General features: G+C 41.9%; 2 protein-coding genes across 2 annotated transcripts; one reads left to right on the top strand and one right to left on the bottom strand.

Annotated features, from left to right (window-relative positions):
- Nucleotides 1-1,560: 1,560 nt before the first annotated feature.
- On the bottom strand, nucleotides 1,561-2,889 carry LOC134219273 (pyridoxine/pyridoxamine 5'-phosphate oxidase-like). The gene is made up of 4 exons (XM_062697993.1): nucleotides 2,765-2,889; nucleotides 2,435-2,591; nucleotides 2,128-2,227; nucleotides 1,561-2,071 (listed from the first exon to the last, which is right to left on the bottom strand). Exons 1-4 carry the CDS (start codon nucleotides 2,808-2,810, stop codon nucleotides 1,649-1,651), a joined length of 726 nt encoding a protein of 241 aa, XP_062553977.1. The 5' UTR covers nucleotides 2,811-2,889; the 3' UTR covers nucleotides 1,561-1,648.
- A 13,192-nt stretch (nucleotides 2,890-16,081) lies between these two features.
- LOC134227837 (arrestin domain-containing protein 2-like) lies at nucleotides 16,082-24,626 on the top strand. The gene is made up of 5 exons (XM_062709519.1): nucleotides 16,082-16,317; nucleotides 17,140-17,480; nucleotides 17,553-17,732; nucleotides 22,829-23,014; nucleotides 24,192-24,626. The coding sequence occupies exons 1-5, from the start codon at nucleotides 16,197-16,199 to the stop codon at nucleotides 24,372-24,374; spliced, it is 1,011 nt and encodes a 336-aa protein (XP_062565503.1). The 5' UTR covers nucleotides 16,082-16,196; the 3' UTR covers nucleotides 24,375-24,626.
- The last annotated feature ends 3,016 nt before the right edge of the window (nucleotides 24,627-27,642 follow it).

Here is a 27,642-nt window from a genome sequence, read left to right as displayed (position 1 = left end):
TTACTGTCGATTAGAACGTGGTCAATTTGGTTTTCCGTTTCTTGATTAGGTGATTTCTATGTGGCCTTGTGGATATTCTTGCGGGGGAAGAAAGTGCTTTGGACTACCATTTCGCGGCAGGCGACAAAGCTTATGCACCGTTGGTCGTTGTCGTTCGATACGATATGCAGAATACCCGGTCCGATGACCGGTCTATACATTTCCTCCCTTCCTACCTGAGTGTTCATGTCACCGATGACGATTGACGTGCCGCAGCTTACATCCATAGTATATCTGCTCCAGGTGTGCATAGAAGGCTTTTTTCTCGTCGTCGGATCTCCCTTCGTGTGGGTAGTGCACGTTGATGATGCTATAGTTGAAGAAACGGCCTTTTATCCCCAGCTTGCACATCCTTGCTTTGATTAGCTGCCACCCAATCACGCGTTGGCGCATCTTGCCCAAAACTATAAAGCCGTTGGGGGTGCCACAGCTTTGGTAGAAGGTAGCCGCTCGATGCCAGCCTTTCCACACTTTCTATCCTGTCCATCAGATTTCCTGCAGCGCTATGCCATCGAAGTTGCGAGGATGTAATTCATCGTAGATTATCCTGTCGCAACTTGCGAAGCCTAGCGACTTGCAGTTCCACGAGTTAAGCGATACATTAATTTTCATTAATTTTCAGAACAGCGTAATGGAGTCTTGAGCCTTATGAGCTGAAAGGAATCAGTAAAGAAATTCAGTAATTTTAATGACCTTCTAGAACGTTCTGGACGTTTCTATAGCTTCCATACGACAATTCACAAATGTCCGCCACTCTGCATATTTTGCCATATTTAACAAACAGTGAAAAAAATATAACAAAATTTCATAACTTTTCAGGGGCATATCGCAGAATAGTGCTTACTATTTAATCCACAAAACTTTTCAATCTTACACCACTTAAGTGAATCTTGAACTCAATCACTTCGATTTTTTATTTCGGCAATGAAAATCAGGATGAAAAAAATCCCGATTCCAAAGTGTGCGGGTGGAACGAACCTAATTTGTCAACAAGGATCACAACATACCATTGGTCTGAATAAATCATCGGGAATTCAAATTTCCTAAGGCATGGTTGTTTTTTTTGGCGGTAAACCCTAACACGATCAAGGATCGTATTTATTAAAGAAAATCCAAGGTTGGGATAAATCTCCAATTCAACCCGTACTCAAACCTTGAATATGTTGAGATTCATGAGGGTCACACGGATTAGTTATGCCAATTTATTTTTTAAAAGCTTAAATATGTATTGCGCATTAAAAAATACACCACCATCGCATCGCATTTCAGCCATAGTTTACGTTAAATCATTAATAAACATAATATGTAGTTTTCATTATTTGAATGTAGTAAAGCATGTCGTACTCATAATTTGAACCAAGCAATACGATCCAGTTGATAGAGTATAAAATTTGTAGCGATTTACATCAAATAGAACCCCTGTTAGTTTCACTCCACCTCCCCGAATGAATTTGCTGTGGGCTTCAAAGCATGATCTAATAAAAGGGTGCAGGTGATAATAGTAAATGAAAATACAACATATAAACTGATAAACAAACAAAGATATATTTCATATACCAAAAAACCAATGCATTAAATGCTATAAACAACCAGCCACCAACAACCCATCTTATGGAGCCAGCCGATCATAGAACCATCCACCTTCTCCTTGATGCAGCACTTCTCCGTCAGCCTTTTCTCCCTCCTTTAACTGTTGCCGGAATCGAATGCGGTCATGCAGCCGATTGGTTTGTCCCTGCCAGAACTCGATCGTGCGCGGTCGCACCAAATATCCACCCCAGTTTGGCAACGGAACTTCACCGTCCGGTCCCAGTTGGTCCTTGATGGACTGCTCCTTCTGATCCAGATAGTCGCGGTTTGGAATCGGTTGACTTTGTGGGCTGGCCAGAGCGCCGATTTGGCTGGCACGAGGACGCTGATGAAAGTAGGCTTCCGACTCGCCACGGGGAACTTTCTCCGCCGAACCCTCGATGCGGACCGAACGTCTCAGTGGCAGCCAGTAGAATGTGAGGGCCACATTGGGGTTGGCGGCCTGGAATACAAATTTTGATGTTCATCAGCGGGAATAAAATTTAATAAATGACTTTCAATTTCATCTGCTTTACGGCTTTCATAGTTAGTGAAAAAGGTGAATCCCTGATCGGTAATATCTTTCAGCAGTACGAATCGAGCGGAAGGAATCGCATCCCTACGGAGAATATACAGACATGCAATTGAATCGCACAATATTATTTTTACAAGTTGTTTGGTTAATGTTTAACAAGATTTCCACAATAGACCTGGTTGTTGGTTTGATTGACGGATATTAACCATAACGGTCATTCATCCTTAGGACAATAGATCCCACAATCTTATCAGTCTTCTACCGTAAACAACTTGCTGCGAATCGACTTACTTCGTCGCTGTTGCCAGGCACATCGCGTTCGGTTCTATGATCTCCGGTGTGTTGCATGCCTCATCGAACCATTTTCGAAACAGGCTGAATGGTTCTTTCACTTCAATGCTGGATTCAAGGAAAACATCCTTCTGCTCTTTGTACTTTATACGTAATGCTGAAAAGTGATGTTCGGCAAAATAATTTATTATTACTTATTATTACTTACTTATTATTAATAATTTTTGAAATCTATGATGCGTTTTTCAGCTTTAAAATAATGATTAAAAAATTCTAATTTTTTTTAATAACTTTAGAAAATTGTTTAAAATAATTCAAAACAATACTCACCTGATATATCGATTGAAGACATCCTTCGAGTGATGTTCCGAATCATTCAGATAGCTCCGGTGATTTGATTTAGGTGAAAACAAAAACTTCAACAACAATTAACTTGATAGTTATGTAGTGATAAGACCGGATGACATTTCTTATAAGAACGATTTTATGACAACTTGATTCGAATAAACAATCTTTCATGCAAGCAATGCATGCAAGATTTACTTTTTTTCGCCAAACTATGGGCTATGCAAGAGAAATTTCCGCACATCTTTCAGGTTTATAAAATTTAAAAAGTTTCTTATTTTGCCATAAAATGTGCAATAAATAATGCGTGAAAACGATTTATCCAACTTATTTTTTTCCGTGCTCAGGTATGTAAATTCAAGGCGAACGAGTTGACGGTAGGATTCCAGTTCGAGACAGCAGCACGTACGGACGTGTTTTTTGCTCGCGCATTTTTTCCAAGTGTTTTTTCTCGTTCGTTCGCTGTTTACGTTTTCGCTTCGTTGCGTTGGCGTTATTTTCTCCCGGACCCGTCATGGGAGACTCGGTGGCCGATTCGGTCGCTGGAAAAGTGCCTAAGCGCACTGCTCTTGAAGGCGTGGGTAACCCCTCCAAGCAGCTTTTGCAGAGCAACGTGCAACAGAGCAATCGCAGCTGCCGCAGGTACAACCGGATCAGAAGGAGCCGCAGGTACAACCGGAGCGTGTTTGTGAAGGACGATCCGCCGGATTTACGCCCAAAAATACGCCAGCTGATCGCTAAGGGGCTGAAATGTACTTTTCGGCTCTGCAGCGAGGGCATTAAAGTAATGCCGGCAAATAAGGACCATCATCAATCCGTCGTGGAGTTCCTCGAGGTCCACAAGTATGAGTACTACACTCATGACCACCCCGGCACGAAGCCGCTAAAGGCTTTGCTGCGAGGACTCCACGACATGAAGGAAGAGGAGCTAAAAGCTGAGCTCGAAAGTTGCGGATTGAAACCGGTGGCCGTGCACAAGATTGCTCGTCACGACAAGACGAGGAGATATCGCGACCAGCTTTACCTGGTCCACCTGGAGCACGGCTCCACCACGTGGAAGGACCTGAAGCTGGTCGGCGTTATAAATTACACCGTCGTTGACTGGGAGCGATATCGGTCAGTGCACCGCGACGTCACGCAGTGCACCAGCTGCTTCAATTTCGGGCACGGCACCAGGAACTGCCGCATGAAGCCGCGCTGCAACAAATGTGGCGAGCTCCATCTGACCGATGAGTGCGACAAGGTGGAGGTTGCTGATCCCAAATGCGACAACTGTGGCGACAAGCATAAGGCTACAACCAAGGACTGTCCAAAGCGGGCGGCGTTTTGGAAATCAGGAAGAAGGCCTCCACCAGGTCGCTGCCGAAAAAGAACCGAGTTCCTGCTCTCAACGAGGTGAACTTTCCGGCCACCCCGGCTCCCCGGCGAGCGATACCAATTCTTCCACCTTTGCAGCCACACAAACGGCTGGCGGCTGCTGCAGCATCAGTTCAAGCTCCAACACCATCCACCAGCGATTGGCCCCCGCTTTCTCCCCCTGGATTCCGTTGTCAGGGTAATGAGCCCCTTCCGGCCGAGGGCGACCCACCGCTCTACACATCGGAGCAGCTAGTTCCGATTTTCACCCAACTGGCAACGCGACTACGCGGTTGCAAAACTCGCTTCGACCAGATCTTCACCCTGGGCATGTTCGTGATTGAAAATGGCTGCTAGGGTGGGTCTGGTCAATTGGAACGCTTGCTCACTAAAGAGCAAAATCATCGAGCTCAGCGATTTCCTTCAGAAGAAGGAGATTGACGCGGCTTTCATCACCGAAACCCACCTGAAGCCCGAGGTAAGTGCAACAATTCCGGGTTTTAGGTTGGTGAGGTTCGATCGAACAAGCTCTAGAGGCGGAGGAGTGGCAATCGCCTTGCGAAGCACCATCGCCTGCCGCCTGCTGCCGGACTTCAAGCTCAAACTCATCGAAGCCGTTGGAGTGGAAGTCACCACTTCTGTCGGAGTCGTCACTCTCATCGTGGCTAACTGTCCCACACAAGCCAAAGTCGACGATGGCTCGTCGGCTGAGCTACGAAAGGATATAGTCAAGCTCACTCGGCGGCAGGGTCAGTTCATCATCGCCGGAGACCTGAACGCAAAGCACCAATCGTGGGGAAACACCGTCTCCAACCGGAACGGAGTCGTCTGGTCCAACGACGAACAAGAGGGCCACTACACCATCCTGAGCCCTGACAGCCCTACCCGGTTGACACGGTCCGGGGCCCATGCTACGCTCGACATCTTCATCACGAACATGTACGATCACGTTTCCCAGCCGGTCGTCTTCCAAGAACTGAGCTCGGACCACTATCCGGTGGTGGTTGAGGTTGGATCTTTAGTAAATCGGCACGAGATAACAAGGCGAAACTACCATCGAGTGAACTGGCAGCGGTTCCAGCAGTGCGTCGACGACTTCGTCGATTACGAAGTGCGTCCGGAGACGCCAGAAAGTATCGACCGCCAGCTGTGCGCCATCGAAGAGGCAATCTCGGTGGCCCGGGAGCAGCATGTCCCGAAGGCTCGGCAGGTAAGCAACTCCTTAAACATCGATACACTCACCAAAGATTTGATTCGATTGCGGAATGTCACTCGCAGGCAGTTTCAGCGTACTGGACTGCCTGAGCTTAAGGCACACTGCAATCGAATCACAAAAATTATCAAGGCCAGAATGGTGGACCTCAAAAATAACGACTTCTCGAATAAGATCCGCACTCTCCCAGATTGTGCTAAGCCTTTCTGGAAAATGACCAAAATTCTAAAATCCAAGCCTCGACCCATTCCACCTTTGATCCCACTAGACAATAATGGATCTAAGGATCGCTTGATAACTCCTGCAGAGAAGGTCGCTGAAATAGGTCGTCACTTCTTCAGCTCACACAATCTTGGGCAGAACATCGTCAGTCCACACGAAGCTGCCGTCAACGAGCATGCTAACAACATCCATTTGATTCCCAACGACTTCTCTGAGGAGTTGGAGATCTCAGCTGGCGAATTGACGGCCTATATCAAATCGTCGAAGAACATGAAGGCCCCAGGCTTCGACAGCATCCTGAATCTCGAGCTCAAACACATGAGTGCTCCGTTCTTTGAGCACTTCTCACTGATCTTAAATCAGTGTCTCCGGCTCAGCTACTTCCCATCGTCCTGGAAGTCAGCGAAAGTCATCCCCATCCGGAAGCCTGGGAAGGATCCTTCCTCTCCCAAAAGTTATCGACCCATCAGCCTTCTCTCAGGGTTATCCAAGCTATTCGAAAAAGCTATTCATCATCGGTTACTTGAGTCTGCCGAAAATCTCAACATCTTGCTCGAGGAACAGTTTGGTTTCCGACGCGGTCGGTCAACTGTACACCACCTGACCCGAGTTACCAACGTCCTCAGGCGGAACAAGTTTGTCTCGAAAACATCCGCCATGGCCTTACTCGATGTCGAGAAGGCATTTGACAATGTATGGCATGATGGCCTGGTGTACAAACTACAACGCTACAATCTCCCCAGCTACCTGGTGAAAATCATCAACAATTACCTGTCGGCAAGGACATTCCGGGTCTCAATCAGCGGAGCGAGTTCCAATGCGCACAACATCGTCGCAGGCGTCCCCCAGGGCAGTATCCTCGGGCCCCTGCTTTTCAATCTGTTCACCTCCGACATGCCAGAACCTCCAGAAGGCGGCATTCTGTCTCTGTTCGCAGATGACACCTCCATCGTCTACAACGGTAGAGTGATCAGAGCGCTAGTGGCAAAACTCCCACGAGGCCTGGATGCCCTGACAGAGTACCTCACCAGCTGGAAGATCTGTATCAACGCGGCGAAGACCCAGGTCATCGTTTTCCCCCACTCCAAATCCCCTAAACATGTTCCGCCTGGGGACTGTAAAATCATTCTCAATGGCACGACTGTGGAATGGGCCAATGAGGCCGACTACCTTGACTTGACCCTCGACAGCAAGCTTATTTTCAGGCAACAGGTTGACAAAACGGTGACAAAGTGTAACGTTTTGTTGAAACTACTGTACCCTTTGATCAACCGCCGGTCGTCATTGTCCCTGAAAAATAAGCTTGCTGTCTACAAGCAAATCATCCTCCCTGTGATCGAATACGGCATGCCGGTCTGGGAGAGCTGCGCTAAAACCCACCACCTCAAACTTCAACGGGTCTAAAACAAATTCCTGAGGATGATCCTCAACACCCCTCCCAGGACAAGAACATCCGAGGTCCACCGTCTGGCCGGGATAAAAACCTTACATGAACGCTTTAGTGAGTGTAAAGAAAAGTTTAGGGTCCGTTGCTTGCATTCGGATCAGGCTCCAATTAGGGCGCTAGTTCCAATCTAGGTTATCAAATTTTTATTGTAGATATTAGTGTACATAGTAGTTAGGTTATCAAATTTTAAAAAACACACTAGCGCATCCTGAAGGCCGTCATGATACATTATATTTTGAAAATTAAGTAACAACATAAAATAATAATAGTAATAATAATTAAAATCGAAGTTGGAGGGCCAAGCCGGCCGATCACTGTACGTACATGTTTAAAAAATATTTTAGAACAAAATATTTTATATACATAAAAATGAATTTCTGTCTGTCTGAACCGTATAGACTCCGAAAGTACTGAACTAATCGGCGTGAAAATTTGTATGCAGAGGTTTCTGGGGCCGGGGAAGGTTCTTAAGATGGTTTGAGATCCCTTCCCTTTTCGGAAATGGGGGCTCCCATACAAATCAAACAGAAATTTCTGCATAATGCGAGAACTAATCAGAGAATAAATCAATTTTAGGCGAAACAAAGTTCGTCGGGTCTGCTAGTGTTAAAATAAAGAAAAAATTTACTACTACTATAGATGATATTGATAATAACGTTCATGATAATTCTTTTGTTTTAATACTTTGTATTCGTGATTTTTTATATTAATTTATAAGTTCATCGCGATTTCATGGTAAAATAAAGGGGAAAGTGGTCGATTTTAGGTACCCTTTTATTCTTGGTTCATAACTTTCGCCCAATTGAACAAAGTGGTGGTATTTGTATACCAATGGAAGCCTTTAGGCATAAGCTAACAACTGGAGAAGAAATTTGTTTTATTTTATCCACTACGAAATTTTTAATAATAATTTTGATAGGTCTTGATTTTTCCTGTTTAGGAAAAAGTGGTCGGTTGTCGGCATCCAAAACAACGGCAAAAACGTAATAAAAAAGAACTGAGGGCGTTATGACCTAAATAATGAAGATTTATTATCAAAAGGACAATGGAATTAAAAACATTCAAGTACATTATGAATATTTAATTAAGCTTACAAGTTCTACGGTGGTACGTAATAAATTAACCTTTTTGGTCGTTTTACTTTCCGGAATGACCGAAAAAAAACTTCTAAGCAGATTTTCACTTGATGCAAAAATGTTTTCTTTGTTAAACGAAACATAAGCATCTGTTTGGATCAGTAGTCGGCACAAAAATAACGTACTTTATAGCGCATGCATAACTCTTGAATTTTGTCGAGTGAACCTAATCATTCGTGAATAATATAATATATAAACTTTCTAGGAGAGATCGACTATGATGGTGATATTTGAGGTATTCACAGAATAGAAGTGGCGCTAAAAACGTACTACACGATAGTTCCTGGTGCCCGGATAAATTCAAATTTCGCAGCCCCTACCGAAAAATAGAGGGGGCGATTTAACATAAAGTTGTGACAAAACGTTCTATGCTAAGACAATGTAACAATAAAACAGGACTTAGTTAACTCCTTGATAAAGGTACAATATATGTAACCGAAACGTCGGATAAAAACGTAAAACCCGTTTTTGAGCATAAGAAGACTGAAAGCCATAACCTCAAATATAATATATAAATAAAAAGAAAAAAAAGTTCCTCTTGGACTTCTGCTGAGCAGACGGACATTCCAACCTCCCGATGAATTTTGTACGACGCTTCTCACGACTCACGGTTCCAATCCATGATTCCACAGTGCCTCCCGCGACTTATGCGGCCGATCCATAGATCCCGTACTATAATTACGTCTTTGTAGCTAATCCATCACTACAAAGTTGTAGATTCGGAAACATTTTTTGACCCATACCCTGTTGGTGATAAGGCTGCTGTCAGAAGTATCATTCAGTCATTATGTTTTCCTTTTCCCGTATCCCCAACAGGGTATGGGCCCATCATGTTTCCATTGCAAATTTTTCTAATACAACGAGGTTTCGCACGCTACCTGATTTTCTGATATCTAAATATCTAAATCCAATACATATTCAAAACAATGCAAATCAAAAATCTTGTTTGATGCGCGAAAGTAATATCAAGTCAACCTCGGCAGAAAGCGAACGCGGCTTTTCGGACTCAGTGAACACCTATTCCAAAATGCGCACTCAACTCTCCGCCAAAAACGTGGATATTATTTACTTCTTAAAGTCATATTTTGAAAATTCTATTCGATTTAGAATTGTACTAAATTCTTGATAATATCTGGCCTTCTTCCCATAAACATATTGAATAAAATCGTTTAAAAAAAATCAGTTTGTCAGAAAAATCCCGGGATTCCGGATTCCGACAAAAAATTCAAATCGAAAATAGTTGTTAAATAGAAACTTGTAAACAATGTACGCCTGTTTCCCGTCGATTGCCTGTTGCCCCACGAATCGATGTTTCGATTAGGTAGCATGCGGGCAGATCAAATTCCTAGCGGTATTAAACCAAACTCGAAACCATCTTCCCATATTAGCACATAGAATGATTTGAGGTAGGTCGTGCACATTCGCCCCTACACATCCATCTTCCATTCCCCGTTACGATGGAATAGGGCAGGTGTAACATTTACAAAATTTTCAAAATTTTCAAAATTTTCAAAATTTACAAAATTTACAAAATTTACAAAATTTACAAAATTTACAAAATTTACAAAATTTACAAAATTTACAAAATTTACAAAATTTACAAAATTTACAAAATTTACAAAATTTACAAAATTTACAAAATTTACAAAATTTACAAAATTTACAAAATTTACAAAATTTACAAAATTTACAAAATTTACAAAATTTACAAAATTTACAAAATTTACAAAATTTACAAAATTTACAAAATTTACAAAATTTACAAAATTTACAAAATTTACAAAATTTACAAAATTTACAAAATTTACAAAATTTACAAAATTTACAAAATTTACAAAATTTACAAAATTTACAAAATTTACAAAATTTACAAAATTTACAAAATTTACAAAATTTACAAAATTTACAAAATTTACAAAATTTACAAAATTTACAAAATTTACAAAATTTACAAAATTTACAAAATTTACAAAATTTACAAAATTTACAAATTTTTTTTTTTTTTTTTTTTTTTTGTGGTTTAAAATTCAGTTTATTTTGTCAAACAGTGTTAGTATTTATAATGTTGTTGCAATTTCAAAAATCTAATGTTAATTCAAACTCCAAAACGTTAACATCAATTATACCATTACATTTTATAATGAAGCAGATGTAATTATGAAGCATTTTCAGAATTTTTACTCGAGTTGTCTTCCGAATACCTGGCAGAGCAGGCCTCGCGAGGTCATCGAATGATAGTCGTCTCCATCCACCCATTACTTCCGCTAGCTTCTGCTGCAGGACCGTCCATGCCGGGCCGACACGAGCGCAGGAAGAGAATTTATGCTGAAGCGTTTCAAGATTGCCACAGTGTTGGCAGTTTTCGTCGGCTGCTAGTTGCATCACATACAGCAGTTTGCGGTGCTCAGTTTTTCCGTTCACGAAAAGGTAGAGTTGTGTTCGTTGTGCTGATGAGAGCTCTTTCATGCATATGTTGCGCCACGCGCGTGGCCAGTCAACTGCCGGACTGTTGCGTTCCACCTTTGGCAGCTCGGTTTGCAGTACTAGGTGCTGGTGGATTTGATCGGCGGAGGGGTTTTGTAGGATTGTGGGATAAATTTGAAAGGATTTGTTTGATGTCGGGATTGTCCATTGGAGTTACTGGGCGAGGAGTTGCGTGGAAAATAAGGGATTTGTAGTGAGGAATGGAATCGATCTCTTTAATATGTCTATTTATTGCTAGACTCTTCGCTTTCAGCGCCGGAACTGCCAGGCCTAAGCCACCGTGCTCCTTCTTCCGGACAAGTTGCATTATGGGAACGCGGGCGACTATTCCTCTCCATAGAAATGTTCCCATCGACGACGTGATTTTGGCCGTATGAATGGCGAACGGTGGTAGCACCGAAGACAGGTACCACAATTTCGCCGTGCCAAACGTGTTCAGCATGATCACCTTCTGGTGCAATGTGAGTTTCCTTAACGATTGCAGCCACATTTGCTGCGCAAACTTGCCCACCATTGCGTTCCAATTAATTGTTGTCATCAATCGAATTGAGTTTGCGAAGGAAATACCCAAAATTTTGACTACATGAGTAGTCTGTAGCCACTGGGTTTCAAACATATTCCCTTCGCAGACCCCCACATTCACCGCAACAGTTTTGCGCAAATTCAGTTGCGCTCCGGCGGCAAGACCAAAACGACGAAAAACTTCCCTCATCGCCTCGATCTGCCACGGTGACGTTACGATCACGCTGATGTCGTCGGCGTACGCAACAAGCAAATCTTCCCCACACACTTGTTCGAGCCGGCACACCAGTGGATGAAGGTAAAGGACGAAGAGGTGCATGGACAAAGGGTCGCCTTGCCGCACCGAACGAGAAATATCGAACGAACGAGAGAGGTGCCCATTCACAAGTAGCCGGGAAGTGGACCGGCTGGCAATCCGTGCGAGAAGAGCAATGAGTTCCTCGTTGAATCCGAGCGACCGCATGGTGTCGAAGAGAAACGAATGCCGAACCCGATCGAAGGCGTTCTCGAGATCAAAACTGATGAGCTTACCGGGGCGACGGTGGTGACGGAGGCTAGCTATCCGATCTTTCAGAGCAAGAGTGGCCTGGAAGATGTTGCGCTCTGCGTTTGAACATTTCTGTCCGGCGCTCAAAATACGGTGAGCTTGCATGACGCGTTCTAGCCGGGTTTTGATAATGCGAGAGAGAAGTTTGTAATCACTGTTTAGCAGCGATATCGGCCGGTACGCTCGGGCCGTATTTTCTCCACCCTTCTTTTTTACCAGCACAATGATACCCTCCACAAAGGCATGCGGGAGATTGCCGGTGAGTGCTTCATTAAGAAGCAGGTTCAGTTCACGATGGATGACGTTGAACATACGAAGGTAGAACTCTCGTGGGATACCGTCAGCTCCGGGAGATCGTTTCGGTGCGCTCGCTCTAATAGCAGACAAAATTTCCGCTGTTGTGATCTCTTCCGTACATGCTTCATTCAGTGGATCGTCTGGTGGTATTATTCGCTCACAAACAAACCCATCCTCGTTGTTGTCTGCCGCTTCTTCCGTGTAGAGGCTCGAGAAAAGGCGAACAGATTTGCTTCGATTTCATGGGGCTCATCAGCTACCTCGTTGTCAGCCGTTTGCAGCTGTGTAATGGTTGTTTTTTCCGTCGTCTTTCCCCCAGCTGGAAGATCGACATGGGCTCTCCCGCCAGGTGGGTTTCGTTTATACGCATAAACGTGTGGGAAAAATTCCGTTGCAGTGACAGCATTTCACCTTTCAAACGGTTTATGGTGGTCAACATTTCGGGATGTTGATAGTACCCATCGTACGCTAGCCTTAGTTGCGCATAGAGACGCTGGTGCGCATCGTGGAAATCCTCGAAAATGGAACGAGATTTCCACTTAAAGAACGTTTTGATTTTGGGCTTAGCGTACGACAGCCACCATTCCATCCACGACCCGTAGTTTCTGCGCTGCCGAGTCCAATATTGCCACTTATAATGGAACTCGGCAACGTTTTCTTCCGTCAGAAGATGCGGCCGCAGGGCCCAAAATCCGCGCCCGGGCTCATTTGGTGGGGAGACATAATCTTACCGTCAGCGCTTTATGGTCTGTGAAGCAGCAGACGTGCGTGTAGGCGGACTGCAGATTATTCCGCAGACCAGCGCTTACGTACATGCGATCTAATCAGGATTGTGCGTTCCGGTTGATGTACGTGAACCCGGGATCTCGCGGGCACAACTTTTCCCACACGTCATGCAGCTGCAATTGTTGGACGGCTGTTTTGAGGGACGGGCTTGTGTTCGGGCTGGACGAATCGCATGCGCGCAGTACGCAATTGAAATCGCCAGCGATGATGACGTTTGCGGTGCGGTGACGGAGGTAGTAGGCCAGCGTGCCATTGAAGAAATCTTCTCTGGCCGCTCGCTGCGCAGTGCCGGAGGGAGCGTAAACATTACAGATGGTCGTGTCGTGCAGTCTCAGCGCGATCAACCGGCTGTCCAAACTCTTCTCGACGTGAGAGACGTGGATGTGATCCTTCACTGCAACAGCTGTGCCTCTCCTCGTGTGGTCCACGTTCGCGAAAACGATAAAGCCAGGCAAGGAAAGCTGTTCGTTCTCGACTTCCTGCAGACACACGATATCGAGACTTTGGCTGCTGATGAAGGTTCGGAGTGCGTTCAGTTTTGTTTGGTTCGTGATGGTTCCGATATTTATCGACGCGAGATTGTAGGACGCGAGAGCCATTTATGGTTTGTAGTTCTCGTCCCGCTCGTCGTCTCCGTCGTCGCATCGTTGTTTCTTGCCGGGAGGACGCCCTCGGCTTCGGCTACTTCTTGTCGATGACGAAGAATCATCTGTTTCGTTGCCGGCAGTTCGGCTTTGCGACCGAATCGCGCTTACAGGCTTTCTGAATATATCCACTAATACCACTTCGGCGCATTGTGGTTGTGTGGTTGTTCGCAACGACGACGATGAAGAGCTGCGTGCCTGCTGTATTTGCAACAGTGGGCTGGGGGACACCGTTCGTGCGGTGCTTGCAGCTGGCTGACTTGTTGAGTGATTGTTTGAGCTAGACGGTTCGGTCTCACTCGTTGGCTTCGGTAGCTCGGGAAAGGCTTCCAGCGATGCTGGTCGAGGAGCGACAGAGCGCTGGCCGACCGGTTTAACGATCGGGGGTTTGGCGCCGTTTGCCTTCTGCGGTGGTTGTCGTGGTCCAGCTTGCTTCGTCACGTTGGCGTAGCTCTTTTGGACCAGTAGTTTCTTGTTTTGCACACAAGAAATGCCAGTGTGGGCCTGCTCTTTGCAGTGTTTGCAAGAGGAAATCTGCCCTTGTAGACGATATACGCCTGCTGGCCATCGATCGTGACCCACGAATCGATGTTGCGTTTTATGAGCATACGAGCCGACCATATGCCGAGCGGAATTCCACCGAACTCGAAACCATCACCCCACGTTAATTCCCGCAGCGAGATCACTTCTCCGAACGCACTGAGGAACTCAACTATCTTCTCTTCGGAAACGTTTTCCGGCAAATCATGCACTTTGACTTCTACACTTCCATCTTCTATGGTTATTCGAAGCTTGTGCTTCTTCCCCGCAATGTCCACTTCGTGTTTTTCATCGTGATCATCCACGATTTTTTGTGCGAGCGTCAGGTCCTTGACCTTGACGAACGCACATTGTTCACCGCGATGGCACTGGAGTCTCTCCACGTCTTCTTTCTTCAGTCCAAGCACTGTGCGGCAAAAGCCATGCACCTTCTCGAATGACGGCTTCACTGGGAAGCGCGAGTAATCGATTCGGAAAGTGTTTTCTCGCCTCATCGCGAATCACTAGAAGCGCGCGACGCGGCACGGACGGATGAAAAATAAACCACCGGATTTAAATCGCTTGACTTTCGGAGAGCGCAATCGAAAACACGTCTGCTCGTCTCAGAAGTTGAGCGGTAACTACAAAATTTACAAAATTTACAAAATTTACAAAATTTACAAAATTTACAAAATTTACAAAATTTACAAAATTTACAAAATTTACAAAATTTACAAAATTTACAAAATTTACAAAATTTACAAAATTTGCAAAATTTACAAAATTTACAAAATTTACAAAATTTACAAACTTTACAAAATTTACAAAATATACAGAATTTACAAAATTTACAAAATTTACAAAATTTAAAAAATTTACAAAATTTACAAAATTTACAAAATTTAAAAAGTTTACAAAATTTACAAAATTTACAAAATTTACAAAATTTACAAAATTTACAAAATTTACAAAATTTACAAAATTTACAAAATTTACAAAATTTACAAAATTTACAAAATTTACAAAATTTACAAAATTTACAAAATTTACAAAATTTACAAAATTTACAAAATTTACAAAATTTACAAAATTTACAAAATTTACAAAATTTACAAAATTTACAAAATTTACAAAATTTACAAAATTTACAAAATTTACAAAATTTACAAAATTTACAAAATTTACAAAATTTACAAAATTTACAAAATTTACAAAATTTACAAAATTTACAAAATTTACAAAATTTACAAAATTTACAAAATTTACAAAATTTACAAAATTTACAAAATTTACAAAATTTACAAAATTTACAAAATTTACAAAATTTACAAAATTTACAAAATTTACAAAATTTACAAAATTTACAAAATTTACAAAATTTACAAAATTTACAAAATTTACAAAATTTACAAAATTTACAAAGTTTACAAAGTTTACAAAATTTACAAATACATCCAGCTTTGTTTTAGTCGTTTAAGACCTTCAGCGTCAATGAAACAATGAGTAAACCCCACGAAAAAATTCTCAAAAAAAATTATAAATCGCAAATCACGTTTATTATCATTAACTTGTCAATATATAGGGTAGCTGTTCCATTTTCCATCTCACTGAACATAATATGATATTATATTCATCTCATCGCAGAACAAATAAATACAGCACCAATATCGTTGCTTCTTTTTGTTAACATACGAGCTCAATGCTGAAAAAAATCACCAAAATAAAAAACAAATCAAATTCCTTTTCATTGTTTTGCTTTTAATGGGATGGAAAGCTATGAGACGAAGTGCTGAACCGCTCCCCTATCCTCTGGCGGGAAGCGCAGCAATCGACATCCTTCCGTACCAAATTAATATCGCTGACATCCTTTCTGGCGAACGACCGACCGTGAATGAATGAGTGAAGCACCTTTGCACAAACTTCGTCAAAATGTGTTGAACGCTAGTTGGAAGCTCTTATGGTATGGGGAGACGCAACGCGAGGAACAACTTCTCCCACGCGCATCACATTCTTGTTCTTGCGGCCGTTGTTTGTTGAGCTGTGCTTCTGCCTACGATATGTGTGGGCTGCAAACGCGACTGACTTCGTACGACATCGCCGAGGCCGCCATCAGTAGTACCTTCATTACGATCTGACGCATGTTCGTTTTCTGCACTCGAATCAGTCGAGAGTGTATTCATCGTTGCATCGTTGCTTCAATAGTCGTTTTTAAAAAAGATTTGTAGTGCTTTTCTACTCGTTAAAATGTCGAAAAAGTTGGTGAAATTTCAAATCATCCTCGACAGGGATTCTGTGTTGTACCTACCGGGTCAAGTGCTAGCTGGGCGGGTGCTGCTGGAGACTCAGGAAAACACAGCTGTTCTGGGTGAGACATGCAGTTTTTGCAGGAGGTTATTCCAGTGGTATTTAATTATTGGTTGGAAAATCAACATCAATTAAGAATGTTGAGTTCTTTTCATTGCACAAACAAAATATCTTTTGAATCAACTACCTACTTTATGAATACAGTGAACCACGCTCAGTATTGGAAGAACCATTGAAACATATTCCGTTTTGGAGAGGTAAAATTTTGAAATTGGTATGTTCAGTGGGCAGGACTTGTAAACGAGTTAGAGAGAGAGTCAACTACAAATTTATATTTTACTCGTTTGTGATAAATGTAATTTTTGTTTTAGTACGCTTTGATTTAGTCAATTGTTCTCCATATAATATTAAAAGCAAGGCGCGTAGGATCGGACTAAACTTGATAGCGAAACCGACGATTTCAGCTGTCTTTTTTATCCAATAAAATTGATGTGGAGAAATTAGTAGCATTTGCAAGTAGACCTCGAATTTCCGAAACAACACCATAATCATCTTTTGAATTCTGCACCCAATCGTAAATGATTGAAATTGCGGGTATATACATTTATCAGTGGCGTAGCCACGGGGGTGGTTTTGGACATAACCCCCCCCCCCCCAGAGACAACATTTTTAGAAGGAATTTTTTTTTTATAAAAAAAATATGTTCAGAAAACCCTCCCTGACCAATTTTCTGGCTACGCCACTGACATTTATTGTACATTTTTTATGCTTTATGTACTAGTGATTTTTTTACTTTGATTTTAAGTTCATCACCATACATATTGTACATGATTTTATAATGAAAAGATTTTTTGAATGTTTTATTGGATGGTTTGATTTGAAGGGCTCTATTTCCACGTGCTGGGCGAATGCACCGTCAACGCAACCAAAGCCATGACGCGCCCGGACAAGTCCCACGACAAAGAGAACTACATCGATTTCCGGATGAAGCTGCTGGATGACTTCGACAACAAGCCGATCCTCCTATCGCCCGGCGTGCACTGCTTCCCGTTCAAGTTGGGTCTGCCGGTTTCGCTCCCGTCCACGTTTCTCGGACAGCACGGATGGATCCAGTACTACTGCAAGTCCAGCCTGAAGGAGTCCTCCGGCATTACGCACAAGAACCAGCAGGTCTTCATCGTGCTCAATCCGATCGATTTGAATCTGGAGGATCCGCTTCTGAGTGTGAGTGTTTTCGTTGCCTTGACATTGATGCAATCGCTTTGATGCTATTTTTTCTGGATTTTTCATTAAAAGGAACCCCTAGAAGCAAGTGCCAGGCATCGGGTTGGAGTTGGAGTGCTTGGTGGGACCATCCGTTGCAATGTTGGACTGGACAAACGAGCTTACATTCCGGGAGAGAATATTCTGGTTACGGGTGAGATATACAATCAGAGCAAGGTAACCATAAAAGCGGTGAAGTATGCGTTGATTGAGGTAAGCTGATTTGGACTCGGTCTGGGAATGCTTGAGCCTCCTAAACAATCATCATAAATTAATTGACAGCTTTTTCCATTACACACCAAAGCCTAGCGGTAATAGTGATTCTAATGTGTAGAATGTCCTTTTCTAATTAGAACCTTTGCTTTTCCTATAGCAAGGCTGCCATGAAATAGGAAGAAAACTTACTTCTAATGATGATCATTATAGTTTAATTATAACTCAATGATCACCTTGATGACGAATAAAACCAAGCGCGATTGTTTTACATTTATAATTTGAGGTGACAGAACAACAAACCCCAGCAAAATGAAAAAAATATCGCACCGAAAATATTTTTGTTTTTGTTTTATAATCTGGAAAAGTTCTACTAAAAATTGTTCTGCATTTTTCTTACGGAACTGTTTCGAATGGAAGTTCTTCCGAATTTTCAAGTCAAAAATTTGTACGAATTTTTTCTAGTATCTACGGAAAAGCTGGAAAGCTGGAATTAAAGATTTTTTGTGAGCTCAACGTTTAGCTTAGGTGCTTCAAAATGGATCATGTTCAGCATCACACACACAGCTTCAAACATAAATTTACTCTACCAATTTTTAGTTTAAATTTACAAATTTTCCACGATCTGTACAATAATTTTTTTTACCTCAGATTTCAAAATTTTGAAATTACCTAATTTTAATTTTTTGATTTTTTTTATTGTTTGTTTTTTTGTATTTTTTTGATTTCTATTATTTTTCATTATTATTTTATTATGATTTCAAGTCATTTGAATTTTGATATTTTAAAATTTTGAAATTGTTAAACTGTTAAACTGTAAAAAATATCTTTGAATTAAAAAAATAAATTTTTATATGTAGTCTCGAATATTTTTTTAAATTTTCGTATATTTAAGTGTTTTAATTTTAAATTTTTATATCAAATTTTTAAATTTTTCAGGTTCTTCATATTTTAAGTTTTTAATTGTTTGAACATTTACAGTTTAAAATGTTTTGGATAATGAGGTGCTGAATAAGGTTACTGTTCAAGACATTCCCTAGAAATTTCTTCCGGAATTCTCTCAACAATTCCTCTAGAAATTTTCCCGGAGATGTGAGAGTTTCAGAGGAGTTCTTAGACGTTCGTGGAGAAATTTCCGGAAAAATGCATGATGCAGGAATTATTGTAGAAGTTTCTGAGGGAATTTCAGGAGGAATACTCGATGGAACTCCTGAAGGAGTTCTCGAATGGTTTTTCAAAGGAGCTGGAAAAGAGGTTTCTGAGGAAAATTGGATTTTCTAGTGCAGCGGTTCTAAGCCCCTGGGGGTACCTACGGTGCCCTGGCCCCAGGGGTTACCTCGGCAAGAATGCGTAATGGCGGATGTATTGCCATTCCAATCAAAACTTATTGATCAAGTTTTGATAAGTGTTCAGTTTTTTATTTCAAATCTTTGTCTTGTACATAATATGCATGGCGAATAGAAAATCAAAACCAATTGAATCCTGCCCTACAAACAAGCACAGTGTATGGAGGGATGTGTGACAAAAAATCATAAGAACAAAATGTTGAATAAACAAATTAAAAAAATCTTCAATGCAATCTACCTATTCGAAATAGAATATTGAATAATATGTTAACAACATGTTTCGAAACTTAAATCTAGTCTAATATAAACTCTGGAGGTACGGAAATCTTCATTCGAGAGACATGAAGGCTTATTTCCGAAAAGCTCGTTGCAAGAGAATTGAAGCCTCCATCCAAGCAGCTCGAAATCTCCTTTAAAGAGACTCGGAGGCCTATTTTCAAGAGGTTCTTTCAAGATGCTCAGAATCCTTTTTTGAGTGGCCTAAAAGGCGCTTTCAAGAGGTTCTGAAGCCTCCGTTCAAGAAGCTTGAAGCCTCCCTTTAAGAGGCTCGGAAGCTTCCCTTGAAGAGGCTTGAAAGCATACTTTCAAAAAGTTCAGACAAGCTTCCTTTTAAGTGGCTCGAAAGCCGCCTCCAAAGAGGTTCAGAACCCTCCTGTCAAGAGGCTCTGAAGCCTCTTTCAAGGGCTCGAAAGCCGCCTTTCATGAGGGCTGGAAGCCTTCTTTCAAGCATTAGCATTAGCATTAGTATTAGCATTGTTACGGTGTAATTCGTAGATTGGACACTAGTGATACTCATGTTTTTCTTTTGAGATCCTTATCTAGAATGCTATCAGAAATCAAGAAGGGCAGTGGTCCTTGATTCCAGTCTTAAACAAAAATAACAAAAGCATGAGGATTACTACTCCTGGCCACGCCCATCTTCACCGTAACTAGGGAGAGGAAGGAAGTGTTGATGTAGTACTTACTTAACGAGAGGCCACCGACTTAGCGACACCCTCATAAGTACTACGGAGTTGGATAATGAGGAAGGTATTCGTTGGGTCAGGATTCGCCTGTAGCTGGCAATGTAACCGTGGTAGATCTTACCCCGTAACACACCACGTAAAGGTGTCTACCCAGCATTACGGGTCCGGGCTGGAAGCCTCCTTTCAAGAGGCCCGTAAGCCTTCCTTTAATAGGAACAGAAGCCTTTTTTCAAGAGGCTCGTAAGCCTCCTTTAAAGAGGCACTAAATTTATCTTCCAAGAAGATTGTAAGCGTACTTTCAAGTGGCTCAAATGCCGCTTTCAAGAGGAAATTTCCGGAAGCCTCTAATCAAGAGGCTCTGAAATCAAGAAAACCGCCTTTTAAGAGTCTCAGAAGCCACTCTTCAAGAGGCTTGGAAACCTTCCTTGGAAGCCTCCTTTCAAGAGGATGAGACATCTTCTTTCAAGAGGTTCCGATTTCTTCTTTCAAGTGGTTCGTATGCTTCACTTTCAAAACACGCAGAGTGGCTCAAAAACTGCCTTTCAAGAGGCTCTGAAACCTCCCTTCAAGAGGCTCGGAATACTCCAAAGAACAAAAAAGTCCTGCAGGAAGCTTGATGTATAAATTTAATTTGAATTGAAATTTTCCACGGAGTATTGCAAATTTCAGCCAACTTCATGGAGCGCCATATATTTTTTATTTATTTATTATCAGGCTAAGGCCGGAGTGGCCTGTGGTGCACATAAAAGTCTTCTCCGGTCCAAGGCTGCACTTCGCCAACCACGCAGTCTGCGGAGGGTCCGCAAATCGTCCTCCACCTGATCGATCCACCTTGCCCGCTGTGCACCTCGCCTTCTTGTTCCCGTCGGATCGTTGTCGAGAACCATTTTCACCGGATTACTGTCCGACATTCTGGCTACGTGCCCGGCCCACCGCAGACTTCCGATTTTCGCGGTGTGAACGATGGATGGTTCTCCCAACAGCTGATGCAACTCGTGGTTCATTCGCCTCCTCCACGTACCGTCCGCCATCTGCACCCCACCATAGATGGTACGCAACACTTTCCTTTAAAAAGCTCCCAGTGAGCGTTGGTACTCCACGAGCATCGTCCAGGTCTCGTGTCCGTAGAGAACTACAGGTCTAATAAGCGTTTTGTAGATAGTCAGTTTGGTACGGCGGCGAACTCTATTCGATCGGAGCGTCTTACGGAGTCCAAAGTACGTACGATATCCAGCCACTATGCGCCTCCGAATTTCTCTGCTGGTATCGTTATCGGCGGTCACCAGTGAGCCCAAGTACACGAATTCTTCAACCACCTCGATTTCGTCACCACCGATAGAAGCTCGTGGTGGGTGGCAGAACATTTCATTTTCGATATTAGTAGTGTAGAAAAAATATATTGTTCTAAAATCGCCTGAAAATAACTGTTTTAGATAAAGAGAATGTTGATATTGATTTTATATTCTGTCCATTGCTGTGAACAGCGCAGAAGATATTTGTTTTCGGATAAAATCTCGCATTACTCGATAATGTAAAATATATGAATGCTTAATAACTGAATTTCTCCACACATCGGCTGTCTATCATGACCTTTGTACTCTTTGAAACAAAGTGTTCTAATTTTCTGATCATATGGTATTTGTTTACACTTGAGAATGACAGAACGATGTTCCCTACGCTCGTTATACCAGTTTTGGCCTACCGAAAGGGGACCAACTTTTAGATGTGGATTTTGTTCGAAGATCCACTTATGTTATGTGCTTTCTACCAAATGACCCTTTCGGACAAACGACCCTTTCGGCCAAATGACCATTTCGACCAAATTACTCTTTCGGCCAAACGACCCTTTGTCCAAATGACCCTTTCCGCCAATTGACCCTTTTGGCCAAATGACTTTCAGCCTAATGGTCTGTTTGGCCAAATGTTACATTCGGCCAAACAACTTTCGGCCGAATGGGTTTCGGCCAAATGACCCTTCCCCGTTTTAGAATGGTATTGATTTAGGTACGTGGTATGAATTCAAGGAGCATTTCCCCTATAAGAATAATTTAATGAGCGTTTTATAATAGATCTTATGCACAACGCATCTGCTGATGAAGAATCGTATAGCGTGGTAGGACTAAATTTTAGAATGTGTGTTTCTGATATCTTGAATGCTTTCTTTACAATTCTATTCGGCAGCACAGCCGAACTTTTTTTTTGACTATTTAAAGTTTGGTATTAGTTAAAATTCATTTAGAAATTCCGTTTCATTTCGTGTAAATCAGATTTCGACATGCTCAAATTCCACGGAAGTTTCGATTGACCTGGAACGAAAATTTTCGAAATACCGCGTATCCTTAGTAATACAAACATGTTAAATAATTTATGGATGGAAACTGTTCAATACAAATAAAATCAAATATCTGAACACGAAATGAAACATCACAATCATCATCATCATTCGTAATCACTATCACATTTCAATCAACCCAATTGGTTTACGGTCATAAGCGATTATGATTCAATTTGAAAACTCCAGCACGAAACAGCAGCTACCATCATCAGTCATAATCCACTTAGTATCATCTAATGGAACAAACCGCACGATGCCATCGCCCGGCAAAATCTAATTCCCGCCTTTTAATTACACTGCAAGACAAACTTCGAATGAGCTGCAACTAAATTGCATTGCGCTAGTTGATTTGAATATGTTCTCCTCTCCGTTCCACGCTTCGCTTCTCACCACCCGACTCGACCATTCGGTTCGTCGACGGGATCCGCACTCACCAACGGCAACCGGTAGACCATTCAGTACTATGCGCACGGCAAGCTCCTGCACCAGGAACGACGGGAGCTGGCAGCAATCGTACGGGACCGCATCAAGTCCGGCATTCGGGATGTGCTGCAGAACGGACACCTGACAGTGCCACCGCTTCCGCCCACCAATCTGCTCGGCTGTCACCTGATCCGGATGCAGTATAGTGTTTGCGTGAGTATGGATGGGGTGGAAATCGAAAAGTTTAGTGCTTGGACGCACATCCGAGGGCCTTAATCGTCTATTTTCCGTTTTAAATTTGAAATGGCATAATTTCCTGTGAATGAATTTATCAAAGATTGTTTCGTGAATGTCCTACGATACTGTTCTATTTCAACAACACTTTGAAACTAAAGCTTGAGTCACCTGATATCTAGACGAAGTGCTGATTCTTTTCCTTTGTTTCTAGTGGTCCGTTTTGGATGCTTTTACAAGACTTTTTCAATTTGAGTTCCTATAGTTGCGAATCCCACCGTTTTTTACGGCACTCGCAACTATAGAAATACTACCGCAACTATTGGTGCAAAGCAGAGAAAAAGATTAGGTATTTTAATGATACTTTACCGATTTGGATGCAATTTTCTTTTATTTCGTGTAATGATAGCTCGATCAAATCATTGACTATATGGGTTGCTGCGATTTCTATGTAGACTGAAAAGAACACTACCGCAACTATAGGAACACCTAAGACTATCGCAACTTTTACCCTGGTAGACGAACCTGCACTAGAACGCTATACTTAACAGAATCCAATGTCAATTCACGGCCTTTAACACGCTTCCATTTAGAATCACAGGAAGATGAAGCACATACACTTCCCATATCACTTTATGCTTTAAACTTCTAGCGGAACTGTTCAACCAGTCAAGATGTCAACCGATGCGTAGCATATACTTGGAATCACATCTAGTTTTTATTGGATCAAACATGGGTAAAATGGATCAAAGGATATTAGTCGATATTCAACGATATCGGGCTGGTATAGGACTAAGAGACTTACTATGATAACTATCATAGTGAATGAAGGGCTTCGAAATAGTATCTAAATGATTAAATCAATTGAATCAAACAGCTTTTCTAGTTCATGAACATTCATTGACTCGACTATTGGAGTCTTTTGACTTGCTCTATCAACACTTTCGTTCTTATATACCATCATTCATTATACATTTTTTATATATCAATTATTACATTTCAATTACCTCTGGCAGCTGTTGATCTTTTGATGGGATTTCATTCATGATGTAATGATCACCGGGTTTACTATCGAAAAGGAGCACGCTGAGGTGCTTTCGTATTAATCAACGTCAATTGAAGAATGCCTTTCTCTGTCTTCCTCCGTTCCCTCAAGATTCTCATCGAGCCGAACCTGATGGAGCGACAGGTTGCACTGCGGGTACCCATCACCTTGGGCACCTACCCATTCCGACGGGACGAGGAAAATCTGCAGCAGTGGGTGGAAAATTACGTTCGTTATCCTGCCACACTTCCTGTCTCTCGAGCACCCTTGCTGCTGGCTGGTGAAAGTGGATGATCTGCAGTCGTCGCTGTTGCTTTCTACCCTGCATACTCAACGTGTTTTTCATAATTGATGCTAAATCACTAATACTGTGCAACAAGTTCTCCAGGAGAAAGGAGAGCCTCATGATTACATCACATAATATGCAACTGAAAAGATTTCTGCCTCTATCATGGGGGAGCTGATGAAATAAATCTGACTTTTAATTACATAAACCCCTTATGCACTGAGCAGCTAACACCTTCCAAGTTAACTATCGTAATACAAGTTCAAATCATTCATGCATCCGAAAGCCCCTGATTCAATAATTCTGATTTCACCTGCCGTAAGACGAGTTTAGTACTATTCCGTTTAATAATTCCATCAAGTTGTAATCTTTACAGAAACATATTTCAACTTCAACTGTAAGGACGTCTCCAGTGTCTCGTATTTGACTCACCGAGTACGAGACACTAAAGGCCTTATAGTTTAGGTCGAAATCCGTATCTGAACACCCAACCAGTGGATGGCTGATTTTAATGCAGTTCTGCATGAGAACCTTACAGAAATTGTATAACATTTTGTCATATACAATTCCGGAAGACTCCAATACAACTATTGTATTGGAATCTAACAATTTCGTATTATTTTTAAGCAGTATCTATGGTTGCTACTCCGTTATTGATCAGAGCTGGTACGAATTGCACTTCGATCCAAGTGAAAAGTGGTCTTTTCTATTCTCGAAGTGCACGTTCCAGCAGTTCTCAAATATTCATCAATAACGGCGCCGGCCAAGTTCTTACAGTCAGTTGGGAAAGGGTGGGAATGTTAGTGTGTGATTATTGTTGCTACTAGAGACCGAGAATACCTCTGCATCTCCACAATAGCCTCGGGAAGGAAGGTGTGTTAGTTGAATGGGGTAATCAGAAACATAGATCGTGCTTCACCGTGGAACGGTGACCTATGCAACTTCTATTTTACTAATCAATACGGATTTTTTTTATATGGAATATAGTATAAGCACAGCCAGTTAATGTCTGTGGCATTGGCATTTTCATATGCGATCTTTTAGAATAGGTGTTTAATTATGTAACAAAAACAAATACAAATCACTCAAAGTGAGCGAATTTGAAGAAAAAAAATTAAATACCGCTAAAGTACAAAGTGTTACTATTCACGTCAAACGTCTATTTGGACTGTTCTGTAACACCTTTTATGAGGGAACACGAATATTCTTATAAACATACACATCTAAAGATTCAGTGTTGGGGAATGTACAGCAAAACATATTGATTATGCGATTGTTTATATTTTATCCAGTCAAATTTCATGCACCGAACAAACCGAAACAGTTTTGCCAAAAACAAACCGAACAGAATCGAGTTTAATTACCTGTGGCCAAGAAGGGGAATGGTTGACATTTCTTTTTACCATTCATTCTTCCATGCAATCACAGAAAACCAAAACCACGGCAGCCGCAGTAGTAGCTACTCCAAGCCCATGCTTTTAACGGGCGTCCACTAAAAAAATGAAATTAAAAGAACGGCTCGGGAAACAAACTACGAAGAAGTACAGTCCTATCTGATATATGTTATATAAATAATTGTCCCCAGCCTTCAAACTTAGACTAATGAATATCAGCATATGGTCCGTGGTTCGCCGTGCGGCGCAGCTTAGTATTGCTGGGGAAGGGTCATTTGGCCAAAAGCCATTTGGCCGAATGCCACTATGCTGAACAAACATTAGGCCAAAACCCATCTGGAGAAAAGTCATCTGGCCGAAAGTTTTTTTTTTTTTTATTGTCTTTATTAATGAGGTTTTCGGCCCTTGACCGGTTCACCTCATGGCCGAAAGTCATTTGGTCGAATGGGTCGATTGGCCGAAAGGGTCGTTTTGGCCGAAAGGGTCGTTTGGACGAATAGTTCATTTAACCGAATAGTTCATTTGAAAAACGAGAAATTAGGAATAAGAAGAGAGACGTCTCACTTCTCACTCTTTATTTTTCTTTCTTCACTGTGAAAAGTGCGAAGCGCCAAATGAGTTGTGAGACGTCTCACTACCCTCATTTCGCACTACTCACTTTTTTCAGTGAGAAGTGAGTAGTGAGACGTTTTTCACAGTGAGAAGTGACAGATGAAGAAAGAGGTGTGAGACGTCTCACTTTTCACTCCTCATTTCTCACTTCTTGCTGTCAAAAGTGAGAAGCGCGAAATGAGTAGTGAGACGTCTCAGTAAGAAGAGAAAAATGAAGAGTGAGAAGGAAAAAGTCTCCTCATTCATCACTTCTCGCTGTACAAAGTGAGAAGCGCAAGGTGAGTAGTGAGACGTATCACTTCTCACTTCGCGCTCCTCTTTTCACGGTGAGAAGTGAGAAATAACGAGTGAGACGTCTTACTTTTCACTCTTCATTTTTCTCTTCTTACTGTAAAATGTGAGAAGCGCGAAGTGAGTAGTGAGACTCTTTCAGCCAAACAACCCTTTCGGCCAAACGACCTTTTCGGTCAAACGATCATTTCGGCCAAATGACCCTTTGGCCAAACGACCCATTCGACCAAATGACTTTCCTCCAAATGGGTTTCGGCCTAATAGTTTGTTCGGCCTAGTGGCATTCGGCCAATGACGCTTCCCCGTGAGGCCAAAGACACGGAGCAACTCATAAGCAGGATCAGAAGCAGCAATCTGGAAATCGATTTGACAGATCCGTACAGCAGTCATGTCATACCAGCAAGACTAAGCTGCGCCGCACGGCGAACCACGGAGCATATGCTGATATTCATTAGTCTAAGTTTGAAGGCTGGGGACAATTCTTTATATGACATATATCAGATAGGACTGTACTTCTTCGTAGTTTGTTTCCCGAGCCATTCTTTTAATTTCATTTTTTTAGTTGACACCCGTTAAAAGCATGGGCTAACTATCGTCTGCTTGGCGTAGCTACTGCTGCGGCTGAAGTGGTTATGTTTTTCTGTGATTGCATGGAAGAATGAATGGTAAAAAGAAATGTCAACCATTCCCCTCCTTGGCCACAGGTAATTAAACTCGATTCTGTTCGGTTTGTTTTTGGCAAAACTGTTTCGGTTTGTTCGGTGCATGAAATTTCACTGGATAAAATATAAACAATCGCATAATCTATATGTTTTGCTGTATATTTCCCAACACTGTAGGCATTTCCCTTGCTACAATAGATGGTAGTACCAGCATCATAATTATAATAAAAGTTTACTCAGATTCGATCGATATCGGAACCGGGCGCCAATAAAAATATAAAAATGTTTGAACGAGGTTTAGTGTACTGCCAATCAAA

This window comes from Armigeres subalbatus, chromosome 3, assembly GCF_024139115.2.
Source record: "Armigeres subalbatus isolate Guangzhou_Male chromosome 3, GZ_Asu_2, whole genome shotgun sequence".
Taxonomy (NCBI): domain Eukaryota; kingdom Metazoa; phylum Arthropoda; class Insecta; order Diptera; family Culicidae; genus Armigeres; species Armigeres subalbatus.
The sequence above is the reverse complement of the archived record's forward strand: the minus strand, read 5'-3'. Positions and strand labels throughout refer to the sequence as shown.